The sequence below is a fragment of the Limulus polyphemus genome, unplaced genomic scaffold, assembly GCF_000517525.1.
Source record: "Limulus polyphemus unplaced genomic scaffold, Limulus_polyphemus-2.1.2 Scaffold304, whole genome shotgun sequence".
Taxonomy (NCBI): Eukaryota; Metazoa; Arthropoda; class Merostomata; order Xiphosura; family Limulidae; genus Limulus; species Limulus polyphemus.
Window position 1 is genome coordinate 452,071 of NW_013665914.1, and position 15,782 is coordinate 467,852.

The following is a 15,782-nucleotide window of genomic DNA, read 5'->3' on the forward strand; positions in this document are numbered from 1 at the left end:
ATTAGGGACGGCTAGCGCATATTGCCCTCGTGTAGCTTTGTGCGAAATTCATAACAAACAAACTTATTGCATATTACATTAACAAAGCGCACAATACTTAGCACATAGCAAACGTGCATCACGTGTAACAAGCGCAATTGTGTATTTCTCTAACAATATTTAGCACACAGCAAAAGTGTGTCACATGTAACAAGCGCAATTTTGTATTTCATTATTAATTGCCAAATTAAGAGACTATAAACTCATGCTTAGTTAGATTAGAAGCGGATGCAATATCTCACACCTCAGAAATTCCTCTAGTGTTTTTATTTCTGCAGCCAAGTTTTCATACAGAGTCTTGAAAAGCCGCTGAAGATATTGTTAAGGTCTCTGGACGCTCCTGTTATGGTCGTTGTCTGAGTCTCTCTTGCAGGAACCTGTTATGGTCAGGTGATTAGAACGATCGACTCGCAATCTGTGGGTCGCGGGTTCGAATCTCCGTTCCATCAAACATGCTCTCCCTTTCAGCCGTGAGGGCGTTATAAAGTGACGGTCAATCCCACTATTTGTTGATAAAAGAGTAGCCCAAGAGTTGGCAGCAGGTGGTGATGACTAGCTTCCTCCCCTCTAATCTTTCAACACTAACATAGTTACGGCTGTCTCAGCTAGCCCTCGAAATTCAAAACAAACCAAACCCTCTTGCAGTATCACTGTGTTCATCACTGTAGCATCCTTTCTCAGACCATCAATAGCTGTGAAGAATTATGGGTGCTTGTGGTCCACCAGCTACAAGAAGGCGGATTTCCAACCTAACACAAGTTGTTTGTGTGGTCGTCTTTACGTAGTGTGATATTACGCACATTCCAAGTTGGAAATGGGAACATGGGGTACAGTCGTTGAACTATCATTGATGGTGGTGCGTCATCGTCATTTGTAACTGGTGATTGTATCAGACAGAAGGCACCAGTCACACATGTGCGATCAAAGTAGGAGACCAGGTCTACCATTCTTTCGGGGGATATTGTTTTTCAGAAAGGTAATTTCTTTTTCAACCTTTTTGAAAGGATCCCTAGAAAGGAGTTACTATCCAGCGTTCTACATGAACATTTTATGTCATTACTGGCCATTGCGATTCTATACCTTTCTTTGTGTGATTTGCGTCAAGAGGAAGAAACAACCCTTGATATTAACATTTTGAGCTAGAATATTGGTAACTGCCTGTATTGCTGCAGTCTCAAAATCAACCATCATCTCAGTAGGGTCTGGTTCACAACTAGGCTTGCCACACGTAGATATTACGAGCAGTTCCTCACCTACAATGTGGCTTTTTCGTGATAGGAATGCATAAATGCCAAACGCAGCTGTATCGCCTAGTGATGGCCTGATTACATACAGCTGTTGAAATATGGAGGGTGCTATGACATAATTGGCAACCATGAACCAGGTACATGCACGACACAGCACACAGCATTCTCAGTCCCTCATCTATTGCATATACCACAAGCTGCAAGGAATTTCGAGGGTGCACCACCAGATGTGGTTTTCTAGTCATCCCCAGTGACTTCCAAAGGAAGTTGAGTCTTTCGGAAGAGCACCCTGTTTTTGTCTCTGTCGTTCCCAATGGGAGTAACGAGATCAGCGTTGTTGCACCACTTCTGAGTCTGGTCGGGTGTAATTACTGTGCATGTGCGTTATCGTGCTCCTCAGGGTGTCTCTAAATTTGACAACTTCTGCAGAATTCCCATCTTCTTCATGACTATGCTCTATGAATGACCTGAGGCTTCCAAGTTGGTTTGTTTGGTTGTAGTTAAGTACAAAGCTATACAATGGGCTCTCCGTGCTCTGCCCACCACGGGTATCTAAACCCGGTTTCTAGCGTTGTAAGTCCGCAGGTATGCCGCTGTTCCACTGTAGGAGCATTTATAAGTTGAAACAAAAATAAGTACGACTTTTAAAAACGAGCAGAACCTTTAAGAAATAAATAGAGCCTTAAATTTAAAAAGTTACATTGATATCAATCGTTAAAGCCCCTTTGTACTTCAGAGTGGTCTGTTTACTGTATGCCCACCTTATCCAGATATTTTGGCAATCTTTTTCACACACATGTTACCAGCATAACAGAACTTTTGTTCACTTCGTTCAGCTATAATAACCTTCATATTTGACAAAGCTCAAACTGAAATGAGTTAACCTTGGAAGGTGACCTTGTATTTATGCTGCATTCTAAGTTTTACTCAAGCAATCTTTTTCACACACATGTTATCAGCATAACAGAACTTTTGTTCAATTCGTTCAGCTATAATAACCTTCATATTTGACAAAGCTCAAACTGAAATGAGTTAAACTTGGAAGGTGACCTTGTATTTATGCTGCATTCTAAGTTTTACTCAAGAAAGAAAAACTTACTCACATAATCTCTTTGATGATTTTGAACCTAACATAATGACAAAGAAAGATAAGTGGGAAGTCATAGCTTCAAGCCTTTTATTTACGCACAAACAAACCGCTTCGAAAATATGACATAAAAAAAGTAAACTAAACGTTGAAATGAAACGAGGGATAGCTTTTTTAAATCTACATTAAGTATTTTGTATTGGCGGTAAAGAGCCCCTTAATCCATTTAAGTGGTGGTCAAGTTGAAGGAATATTGGGTAAGTCCCATATCCACACACACAAAGACAAGAATGCAAATTAATTTTCATACATGTAATCATAATTCAAAATTATTTTAAACACTATAACCAACAAGATTTAATCATGCTAACTATTATAAAAGGAATAAGCTATTATTTACAAAGAACATCAACTGTAGTTCCCGAAGCATAATCACGTTTGTGGCCAAAGACAAGCGTTGCAAACATAAATTAAAGCACATGGTATTGCGTACAGATTAAGATTTCACTCAGCATCTTTTCTGAGTAGCATTATGTTTTAAGAGTTCTACTGCCTGTATAGCTATGTAAGAAATACTTTTTTTAGCCATGGCATAGCGGTTCGTAGAATGGCTCCGAGATTGTTTTGTATTTCAAGTACAAACGTTTAGCCCATAGCTCCGTCATTTCTTAACCGATTTGAGATATAATTATAGTTTTGGACTCAGGTCAAACCCTTTCGATTGATGTATTTGACCACGCTCAAAGACTCATAGATTAATTTACTCTAATCCTGCCTAAAAGAATTTCAATTTGAGTGTAGGCTAATAGAGATCCTAATGAGTAATAAATTCGAATTGGGTATACTCGCGTCCCGCGGTTGGTATTGCTGGCGCACAAAAATTTAGCCAATAAAAAGGAAATAAAGGTCTCATAGATTAATTTACTTTAATCCTACCTAAGAGCATATCAAGTACCGCGGCTACTGAGGATTCTCTCTTGTTGTTGTTGTTTTTACTTTTTGTGTGTTATTCGTTACTGCTGAAAGAGAAAATCTACATTTTTAAACATAATACAGTTCCGACATAATTTTTACATTAAGTAGTTATAACCAAAAACAAAAACGCTATTTCTAATTTTAGAAACAACATTATTCATCAACTTTCAATCGATAAACTTGAATTATAAAACATTGCACAGAAAATGTTCCTAAGACTTTTCTCTTGAAATATATGGCCCATCTGCAAGTTGGCAACGGTCCAAGCGCCAGCACTTCCATAACTTGAAGCCTTTGTTCTTATCAGATTGTTGACTTTAAACCTAGAATTTGGCCTTAACCTCGGATCTCTTGCTTCAACAGGGTCACAGTAAATACTACCTAATACTTGTGAAATTAAACATTTAAGAAATGATAAATTAAACTGATATTGAGTAAGAACATTAGAATGCATTTCGCATAAAGAAAATGTGGGCGAAAGTGAGCTAAAACTGCTTTCCTCATGCCTGAGTGAGTTTCTTATGTTCTTGATTATGATCTAATGAACTTATATACATTAATCCTATTAAACTGAATAATATCATCTGTAATTCATAAGCTGATGTTTTGATCAAACGCTGTTTATTTGGCATGACTGTAATTTTAGTAATCATAATACAGAATAATCAGTTAATGTTGATTTAGTTCTTACGTTATGTTAACAATAAAAATCAAGAAACTTGAAATATTATTCAGAATAAAAGTATTCTATTCATGTGAAGTGGCTTTATAATACGAAATAACGTTAGTTGGGGTGTTTTTAAAACTGTGAAATGTTTTTAGGGTTAACCACGCGTTTCATATCGTGTTGTAGACGCTCTTAGTTCTTACTTATTAACTACACTAAAATACCAATCTGAGTACTTTTCAAGCGCGTAACCGCGTAGGATAAACGGAGACCTGGTCTTCCCAAAATCGCTCTTAGTTTGTTTGTTTGTTTTGAATTTCGCGCAAAGCTACACGAGGGCTATCTTCGCCAGCTGTCCCTAATTTAGCAGTGTAAGACTAGAGGGAAGGCAGCTAGTCATCACCACCCACCACCAACTTTTGGGCTACTCTTTTACCAACGAATAGTGGGATTGAGCGTTACCTAATAACGCCCCCACGACTGAAAGGGCGAGCATGTTTGGTGTGACTGGAATTCGAACCCGCGACCCGCAGATTGCGAGTCGAGCGCCCTAACCACCTGGCCATGCCGGGCCGATCGCTCATGGACCACTGAAAAGAAAAACGAAAAAAACAAAAAAAGTTATTGCTCCTTATTGACCTTTCATCGGCGATGTTTATTTTTAGTTAATGCGGTTTAGAGATGTTAACGTTGAGCCACCCTATGATGCTTTTCAGAAAAAAAAATTTTTCACCCCCCTCCGCCCGTAACAAGTCAATGAAAAAATTGAGGTATTTTCTCAGAATTTTTTCAGGTGATACCACGATGTTCAGCAACTAAAATGTTGTGTTTAAACATAACCTGTTCTGGAAACTTTTCTTACCATAATCATAACAAAAAACATTAACAAACTAGAGGGGCACTTAGTAAAGCGCACACCTCTGCCACGTGGCGTTGATCATATTCGGCTCTCAAAAAAAAATACGAAAATGTGTCCCTATGCTTGTCGGTATCAACGAACACGAACCATGTTTGACAAGATAACGATGAATAGTATTCTACGTATGTCCACAAAGTCTTATCAAAATCCTGTCCTTTTTGACTGAGTTATAGAGCAAAAATTATGTGAAAAATCAGTCTCGATGTTAACAGATAGGATTTGTTGTGACCTTGACCCTCCAAAAACTAATCACTTCTATGTTGGGTCATTGTCCAAATGTATATAACTTCCGTCCACATCCATCCATTCGTTTTCGAAAAATCTTGCTGACACAAACAAACACACACACAGAGGTAAAAACTCCAAGTACGTCGCTGGTTTAAGGTGACTTCGGTATTAGTTAAAGCGATAATCTTCTGCATCGTAATTATTATTAAACCAAATGAGATAGACATATGTTTATGCTAAGTAATTTAACTTAATGATTAATATAAAATCGTTTGAGGTGTAATTACTAAAAGGTTATTAATGTTTGTAGCCTCAAGTATAAAGTCCTATTTTACCACGTCATCGTATTTTCCCAGAGCGGCATGAATATCAATACAAACTGTACGTCATCCTTCATTTCCGCTTTTAGTCATACAAGCTGACGTAATGTAAGCCTCCTTTGAAGATAGTCTTTCTCGCTAAATGTACAAGCAATCACTTAGTCAAAGGTTCGGGTGGAAGTGAGGGTGACAAGTGTAAAAAAAAAGTTAGCGAACGATCGAGGTAAGAAAACGTTTTGCTAAAACAATATTCAAAGTGGGGTGGCACGTGCTTCTTCTGCACCCTTGTTAGGCGCCTATGCGAGCGTTCCATTTTTTTCTTTTTGTTTCAGTTAAAGACAATAAATCCGAAATTTAATGAATTATTTAGTATGGTTGCTTTACTATACTAAGAAAAAGGGTATTATTCAATGTGTGGTTTATGTTAACTTTGTAACAAAGGCAGAAAAATTGGCGTTGGCAGTGCTCTTTTTAAGCTTCGCCATCTAGTGGACAACAGTTTAAAATATCATGTTTCTTATGGAATCTATAATCTCAGTGCATAAATGTTTTTAATATTCTCTTAGTTTACTGATTCAATTTTTATTGTATTGAGTAAACGTATTTTATTATCATTTTGTAGTGGTATACCATTTTACATTATATTGTGATATTTACGGCTAATAATTTTTAAATGTTTTCCTTAATTTGATTAACAACCAATGGAAAAGTCAGGAATATTTGTTACCTTTTAAGAAAGCAAATAAGTACTTGAGACAAATGTCATCTTTCTGCTACAGATATAACCTTTTTAAAACTTGTATTCAAAACGTAGGTAGATAAAATCTGTGAAGTATTTAGAACAAAAACAACACCTGTTCAATCAAGAAATAAAATATTTTAAAGACAAATAAAGAGTTCAACTGTTTTTAGTACTTTGTTTGGTCATTTTCTTTATCTAAATGTATATTTCATTCTGATTTTTTTAGGAAGTATTTCTAAAGGTTTCTAGATATTATGTACATAAATTGTAAGAATTATTATTCTACAAGTTGAAAAGAGCAAGGAAACATCAAAAGACATCAACGTTCAAAGAGGTAGTTTCTGCAACCCCCTTGCCCTATTCAGCAACCAACCAGTTAGCTTTAAAACAACATAAAACTCCTCCTTGCTATGCAAATGAATTTCTATATGTCAGATCCTATTTCTGTAATGTGTTATTTGGTAAGGTTTTCAAAGTCTTGCAATGTCACGAGGTTGGAGAAAAATGTGATAGGTTGCTAAGATACGAGATCGCTGAGATGCGATTTGTATTAGCAACTGATACTCTTAGTTACAGAAATTTTAATTTCACAAAAAATTACATAATAACGTATTAAAACGTTATTCTTTTTATGATAACATTCTCTGTTTATTAGCTTCTCACACACGGCACTAAAATAATTGTTTTAATATTCAACTGAACTTTAAACCGTTATTATCATTTTGATAAATATTTAGACTTTCATGCGTTTCATTTCTGGTCTGTAGAATATTATACTTGTTGATGTTTAATTTATTGCCTGCAGATTTTAAATATGATTATAATTCGTGTTCCAGCCATTACAATAAGACACGTGATATTGTTTCATCTTCTCTGTGTTCGAAGGAATACCATTATTGTAGTCCATTATTCAGAGTATAATGATGTATGTGATTCTTTAGAAATGTTTCATATTCATTTAAATGCTTCTCTTGATTCTTCCCGATTTTTATGTATATAATGTCGATTACAGAATATACATTTTATTATGTCGTTTTATGTATGGCAAATATAGTAAGAATATGTAATTGGTTTAACCTCTTGATTCTTTAAATGAGACCCTCCCCCCAGTGGCACAGCGGTATGTCTGCAGAAATGCAATGCTAGAAACCGGATTTCGATATCCGTGGCTCAGAGCACAGATAGCCCATTTTGTAGCTTTGTGCTTAACTTCAAACAACAACAACAACTGTAAATGAATGAATAAATTATAATTCTAAACGTAAGCAAACTGAAACAAATATTTTAATATCTTACCAATACTTATGAAATATTGACGAATGTGAAGTTTATACGTCTCCACCTACTTAATTTGTGTATATTACTATGTAAGCCTTTACAATAAACGCCGTAAGCAACACATCTTTCAATATAATAAAGTAATTTCCCTGTGTTTTTAGTTATTTTATTCCTACTTAGTTATCTATTTATGACTGAATATTTTTGTTAGTGTTGAATACCTAGATTTCATAATTTCAAGAAACATCTAGTTATTTCATTTACATATTACACAAATGTTATTTCGCATTAAATAAGTAAAATTCAGAAGTATTGGAGCTTCTTTTTTGCTCTTTGAAAGCCTGGGTTAGAACAGCCATCGTGTGTTTGTGTGAGGTGTTTTGTTGTCAACCTGAATATTGCGCGATGTTTAGTGACATATTTTATTCACTGTTTTATTTGTTCTGTTTTCTTCCACAGTTCCAGGAATCGTTTCTCGACACTACTCACAGCCCCGATACAAACTGTCTCCCACTCACTCCTACTCTGAATCAACTCACCACCAGAACCTCCATAGTACACACAGTCCTGGTTTCCGTACGACCGTACACTCTACTTCTTCGGATTCTTGCACTCGTGAACTTCCCTATACCCCACAATACTCGAAACAGCATCTAGAAACTTCTCCTCCACATCTCCAGGTTACCAGCCCAAGCCATCAACACACTCACTGCACATCGGGGAACAGACCCGTAACTCTCACCAATTCTGTCTCCTCTGGTCCTCTTTCCTCTTCTGGGCTTTATTTCTCACAAGAAAGTGCGACAGGAAAAACATCAGCCATTCCAACTTCAGTTATCACTACAGCCCACAACACTGTTTCCCTTGGCGACTTGGAATCGTCATTTTACGTAACAGACCTGTCTTTTCAATCAAAACCTAAGAAAAAAGGTACACCTAGTTAGATGCAAGGTCAAATCAACCTAAAGGCGAGACTCATGACCCATCTCAAATCTGTACAGCTTTAGAGACTTTAAATAAATATTAAATAGTTGACCACTATTTAATTTTACTGATATTGCATAACACCAACATTAGAACTTGGGAGAGGGTTTCTCATGTTGTTATTTTAATTATATTTTATAATCATTATCTTTAAACGTGATTTAATAATGGATGAATATGCTCTGTTTTGAATACTAGTAGAAAGCTAAAATATTATAACGTTTCAATGAGTTATAAATTTAAGTTTGCAGTATGCGTAAATTTTAATATTTAACGTGTTGCTTGCATTAAATTATGTTTTTCGTACTGATAATCTAATACTATAATATTAACTGATTTGCATTATATGTATATCGAGCTAATAACAGTTAATATATTTCTTAATTATCTAGACAACCTACGTCATACTAGAAAATATTTGTTTTCTATTCCAGTAATTTGGCGTCAGTAATTATACTACTACTTTTATCCAGTGAATTATCTAAAAGTGAAAACAAACCGCTAGTATTATCCATAACTAGAAAGACCAGAATTTTGTTATATATCATAGTAAATTATTTTATTGTTATTGAAAGAATTAACATTGTGAAGTTAAAATGTTAATGTAAAATGTGTCGTATCTTAACAGCACGAAAAGCAAAGAATGCAAAAGGCAACTCAGCATCTTGTACGAAACGGAAAAGCCGTGAAGGTAAAATACACTAAATATGCTCTATTGTTAGATTTTAGGGCAATTTAAGTGGAGGATAATCTTTAGTTTGGTAATCCTAAATATTTGGATATTGGAAGTTTTGATTGGAGTCATAAGTTTATCACGCCTTACCTTCTTCCAGTAATTCCTAGGTCAGTTTTCAGAAACAATATTATTGGTTCAGTATTTAAAATATACGTATAACACATATATATATTAAACATACAATTTCGGATATTAATGTATAAGAGATATAAAATAACTGAGGTTTCCTTGCTCTTCCTTGACAAATGGTTGATTTTTTCTTGGGTGCTTCAAAATATTTAAATTTTCGAACAATTCTCAGGCTCCACTACGTACCTATGGGAATTTCTTTTGAAATTACTTCAAGATAAAGACTGCTGTCCACGCTACATTAAATGGGCAAATAGAGATAAGGGAATTTTCAAGCTTGTCGATTCCAAGGCAGTATCAAAGCTATGGGGACTTCATAAAAACAAACCTGACATGAACTATGAAACAATGGGTCGTGCTTTAAGGTATGTATTGGATAATGCATTCATGGCGAATGTTTTCTTTTTTGTATCAGTTCAAAATTAGGAATGCCTATGCACAGATAGACATTTATATAGCTTTGCTCGAAATTCTCTCAAACAATTAAACAAACTTTTTGGTTTATAGCAATCATAAGTCTTAGCTTCAGTATATTTTAAACTTTCATATATATATACATATATATCAAATTAGATTGAAATGAACTTACAATAATCGTTAATTTTTAAGAAATGACTGAATTGATTATTACTGCCTTAAAGAGATATAAAATATAGCATTAACAATATACTATATAAAAGTTTTAACTTTTCAGCACTAGAGGAAAATATAAAATCATTATTGCTCCCGCTATTATTTGTTTTCATTTATCTTTTATAATTTCAGTAATTTACCTATTTTTTTAGGCTGTACCGTTTTGAAAAGGGAAAGCATTCTATAACGTGTGTAACATCCATTTTTTGATTTTTATAAATGTAATGTAGAATTCAGAAATAATTACAGTTGGGATTACTCAGTTTACAAACAATTATAATATTCGTTGTTTTTTTAATATTCCAAAAAATCCGGTAAATACCCTTACCGTTTCTTTACCTTTAAGGTATTACTATCAACGAGGAATTCTTGCCAAAGTGGATGGACAGAGGCTAGTCTACCAATTTGTGGAGGTTCCAAAAGATATCATAGAGATCGGTTGACCAGGATAGTAAACAGGGCATTTTATTACTTTGTTGTCGCAAAGCTTTGTAAGGAAAGAATCGTGTCTATGATGTAATGACTTTGGAACTCACGGCAGTGAAGTAGATTTGTTGTTGACGACACTGTTGTCTGGTGATATGATACAAGCATTGTTTCACTAAAAGCCTGTAAAGTAACCGACCTCTTTAATCAACTGAGGAAGAAATATATTTTTGTATCATGTAAACCTTTATACGTTGTTACAAACAAAAGTATCAAATTATTCTTATTTATTTTGTCATAACAGTGACCTAAGGTTACTTTACTGAAGTTGATATGGGAACTTCATTTAAAAATTGCCCCAATAAACTCTTTATGTGTATATAGGAAACATGATTAATGTGGGCAAAAAAGACTGGTGAAAATGATAACGTTCTCACCCAACATGCCATTTTTGAAGGCACGACACTTGAAGGATTAAGGTATGGATTAGCATCCTTCTCATATATCATTGATTTAATATCATCATATCTTGTGAATTATGTGATGATCGGAAGATGATAAGAAACTTTCAGTACTTTTCTATTATCAAAAAATTATTTTTTCCTGAGAACATTGGGTCTTGCAGATTTAATCGTAATCTTCTGCCAGCCTTCGTATCAAGAAATAAAATTATTGGAAAACTACAACCGTTATTATTTTCTAAGCTAATGGATTATTATTTCCTGTGTTTTAATTGCTATTATACAAATTTAAGTGAAAAAGCATTTCAAAAGACAAAACGACCTTTTTACTCAGAACAACATTATTTACCAATATCTTAAGTCGTCAAAACTCTGAGTTTGTATTATCAGCTTGTTGAAGACTTAAACTAAGATATCTTGTCTCCTTCTTAGCGTTGTGAGTAGTACTGGTGGCATTTGGGCAACCAAAGGATACCACTTCACTCTGATTGGGGGATTGGCAGTAAATAATACACACCCTGATTGGCCGCCTCATAGAGGTCCTGACTGTTTGTGTCGCCAGCTAGTCATGCAGTGATTGATTCGTAGGGTAACGTTACATGCAGAGCTGATTGGCAGGGTCAGAGTTAGATAATATTCATTGCCTTAGTATGCACCTGTTACATGTTAAGACTTGATTTGTTGAGCCTTATTCAGTGATGTGATCCTCTCTCACTCATGGCTATGTGGTCCTCGAAAGGATCGTGATAGAATACCTTAGTTATCATTCTCTTGATTTCATTGCTTAAGTAATTTTTGGTTATCTCTGTAAATCACTATTTCTGAAATAAAAATTTTCCACTCACAGTTGAATGTGTAGTGTATATACACTACACCATGTTTCAACAACAACACTTATTTGGAACAGTAACGTTTAGGTTAGGTTGTTTTACTCAAAATACGTGCATGAATAAAATACATACTTTCAAAGTGGGATGTGCGTGAATTCACAGCAATCTCTGTTTGCAAGACTTGCATTCATCAAAAGTACTGTAGAATAATTTTAAAACTAATGATACGATAATTTTTCTTCTGTTTCATCTCCATGAATGACTTAACCTTCATCACAATTGGTACGTATTCACACGTTGTAATATAGATGGTGGAGTTGTATGATGGTAAAAATAATTGCTGTTTCGGTGATATCCATTTTTAAACGTTGTTCTACGTGATTTGCAAGTTAGAGTGGATTAGCTTGTACATACCTATATTTTCGTCACATAGAAGTATGTTGTTTCCTTGAATGTTGAGAGTAAGCCCACGCTAACCTGCTGAGTTCAGTTCTTATATGTTGTTCTGCATGGATTGTTAGTAGAAACACCTTATCTGTTGAGTGTCAGGACTAGAGGTTAGTGGTAAAACAAATTAGGGATTGAACTGTTGACATATTCCTGAAAACAGTTGTTTGGTTTACAGCTTACAGCCCAAACAGTCTATGATATACGTTTTTCCATAAGTGCTTTGGACACGAGTACCATTTGCTTAGAGTGATCCTTTACTGATATACTTATTTCGCTATGGTATGTTTATCAAGTAAATAAAGCACTGGCGCAATGAGCAGTGGTAGAAAAACCGCTTTTTTTGAACAACTGATTTTTCTTACATAAAAGTGTTTTTTGTTTGTTTGTTAATGTCCTCAATAATGGTTAACATGTCAGTTTTTTTCTTTTATAATAAGATCTTTTGTCTCCTTGTTAAAATTTTGAATAGTAATTAAGGTAATGAAAAGATGCTGTTTCACGCTGATTGGATAATTGGAAGTAACGTCACGAGCTGGCTGCTCGCCTTGAGGTGTTTCCTTTCAGAATGTTTCAAACATATACTCACAAATACACAAAATAAATTTCATTTTTGTCACTGAAATAATCTCATGTACTTGGGTACTTGTCACTTTGAATAGAACACGATGTTGTATAATTAACTGCGACATTGCCATAAATTGACTTCTACAAATTAAGTGTTTTCAATGCATAGCAGACTACTAACAAATGCAATCAGTTTTTTTTTGTTGTTGTTGTTTTTTATACAGGAGTGGGTTTAATCAAACGTGTGGTATTGGCACATTGATGAAAATGTTATTAGTTGATTGAGTCGAGGATACTCGTACAATTCCAAGTTGTAATATGGCACGTTTAGCGCATTCTACAGGATGATGGCTTTCACTGTACTCTTTGTGCACATTGCCATGAAACACTCTCGCAACTTTCTGTCCACGATCAACTAACATGGATAGTGATAATCCTATTGTCCCAAGAGAAATGATGAATGTTATGATTTACTCAATCACTTTGTCAGCAATGGTACTCAGAGAGCCGATCATTCGGTAAGGATGGCTTGAATAAAAACATTTGTATGTTGCCATCAAACAAGCATTGACTGTGAGTTCTTTAATCACGCATGAACCATTATTTTGATGAAATCTTTCAAGCTCAGTAATGGCCTGTATCGTGTTGGTAAATTAATAGTGATCTTTGTTTGAAGTTAACTTGAGTGCCTACACAACATTTATCACCAGAAATATTTCCTTTCTCACGTGCATTTCTTCTGATATTTGAGTTTTAAATCGATTCGTAAGTATCCGAAAGATTGTTTTATTATTTTATGGTAAGATTCTTCAACGTACTTGACACAGCTTGGGAACGTTTGTTTTACTGATATACTCTTCTGCAACTTATCCTCTTATATTCTTCAAGATGATGATATAATGTGCCTTCAAACTGAGATTTCTTATTTATTTTACTTGCTGGAAAAATATTTGTACAATATATATTACTGATAAGTACAGATGGTGAATTCCCTGTATAAAAAGTTGCACTTGGTTTGTTCATCATATCTTTTGTTTTAAATAAAATTGATTTATTCAGCTGTACATAATCATGAATATTATCAGGCAATCTTTTGCTAAATTGAATACTTAGAAGATTTTGCATTAATCCAGAGTACAGAGGTTGATAATTGCCATAAAAAACCATACAATTGTTATCAGGAATTGGATAGGTCATATTGTGTCCATATGTCTACAGTTCACTCACTAATTTGTTTCACTAGTAACCACAGGGCCTGACACTAAACAGGTAAACAGATGCTGTAGACGAGAATCCACGTGAAAAACACAAAGGAAAATGGCAAAATATGATAATTAACTTAGTTTTATAGTGTTTTTATGGCACATAAGCAGCATAATATCATAGTTGAGCAACTTGGAAACAGACATCAAGATCCTGCCTATATTCCATTTTCAGCCTGTAGGCCCTAATGAGAGGCTAGTTCCAGCAACATCTTACCCTATAAGGAGAATCCATAGGATAAGGTGTTGAAGTCGTTTAACATATGAAGTTTTGTGCACACTGGCTAGTGTTATCTTTTTTATCTTGTGGTTGTATATTTTTTTCTTAATTTGTCTGCAGATGTTTCTGGGTCTTGTGATAATAATCGGCAACCAATCTTCTGCTTCTTAATTTTTATAAATACATTTAAAATATGTTATTTCATCAATATTAAATTCATAAAATGACTTTTGGAATAATTAAGGGTAAATGACCAGACATTATGGAATATCTTCCCATTTTCACAAATATAGGCATAATTCTTGGGATCACCACTATCTCGGATGTTATGAAATACAGTAATGTGCAAAAGTGTTAAAACAAAGTAAAAAAATAGATTTCAGGCTACTTTCAAAGAACAATGGAAAGTAAATTACAGGTGAAACATCAAAATTTTATTAATATTCATATTTAGTACAACAGGAACTCTGTGAAAGTGCTTGAGTTCAGCAAACAGTTAATATTTTGTGTGTCCCCTTTTGCTTTAATAACTGCAGACAGTCTTTCAGGCATTGTTGCAACATATTTAATCAAAATGTCCTTTGGGATTTTACTCCAAATGTCTCTAATACACTCCCATAAAGTTCTTTGGAAGTAACTTTTGATTTGTAAAGTTTTTGATCTATCAAATCCCAGATCTGCTCAATTGGGTTGAGATCGGGGCTCTGTGGGGGACATTGCATCACTTGAATGACCCCAGCAGCTTTTGTCTTAGCTAAGTAATTTTTGCATAGGTTAGATGAATATTTGGGGTCATTATCTTCTTGGTAGTAGAATCATTTACCAATAATACGCAAACCACTGGGTATACCATGACGGATCAGTATCTGATGGTATTTGCGCTGGTCTATTATTCCATCTATTTTTCAAATCTCTCCTGTCGCCTCAGCAGAAAAACACCCCCAAACCATCACACTGCCTCCCCCATGCTTCATCGTAGGTGATATGCATTGAGATAAGTATCTTACACTATTCTTCCGCCGGACGTACAACCCACGCTTTGAACCATATATTTCAAACTTGGACTCATCCGTCCATAACACCCTTTTCCAGTCACCAACAGTCCAGTTTTTGTACTTTTTACCAAATTTCAGTCTCTTGACAATATTTGGAGATCAAAGTAAAGGTTTTTTAACTGTTATACGACCAAATATTTCATTCTCGTTGAGTCTTCTTGATATTGTAGATCTGGACACATTTCTGTTATTTGGTACATGGTCGTTTATCTCATGCTTGAGATTTATGGCAGTCTTCCTTCTGCCCCGAATGCTGCATAAACGAAGATACTAACATCAGTATCATTGAATTTAGGTGTTCTGCTTCTTCCTTTCCTATTTTCAAATTTATCTGTCTCGACCTCACGATCTAGGGTGTCTGGAGAGTGTTTGGGGAGCATTTCAAGTCTGGAGCAATTTGTACGAGAGTCCAACCAACATTACGTAAAGCTTTTATGCAAACTCTCTGCTCTACTGACAATTCTCTACGTTTTTTGGGCCGTGGCATGACAACAAAACTTAATATATTGTGTTAAACACTGTTTTTATCA

At 34.9% G+C, this 15,782-nt stretch overlaps 1 protein-coding gene across 4 annotated transcripts in view; it reads left to right on the forward strand.

The window, feature by feature from the left end:
• Nucleotides 1-14,596, forward strand: part of LOC106457215 (ecdysone-induced protein 74EF-like) — a 133,017-nt gene extending 118,421 nt beyond the window's left edge. For all 4 annotated transcript variants that reach the window (XM_022383052.1, XM_013916608.2, XM_022383050.1 and 1 more), the window contains exons 7-10: nucleotides 7,962-8,432; nucleotides 9,115-9,177; nucleotides 9,524-9,716; nucleotides 10,331-14,596. In XM_022383052.1, coding sequence (XP_022238760.1) covers nucleotides 7,962-8,432; nucleotides 9,115-9,177; nucleotides 9,524-9,716; nucleotides 10,331-10,427 — 824 coding nt within the window. In that variant the 3' untranslated portion in view covers nucleotides 10,428-14,596. The remainder of the gene's footprint in view (nucleotides 1-7,961; nucleotides 8,433-9,114; nucleotides 9,178-9,523; nucleotides 9,717-10,330) is intronic.
• Nucleotides 14,597-15,782: the final 1,186 nt, after the last annotated feature.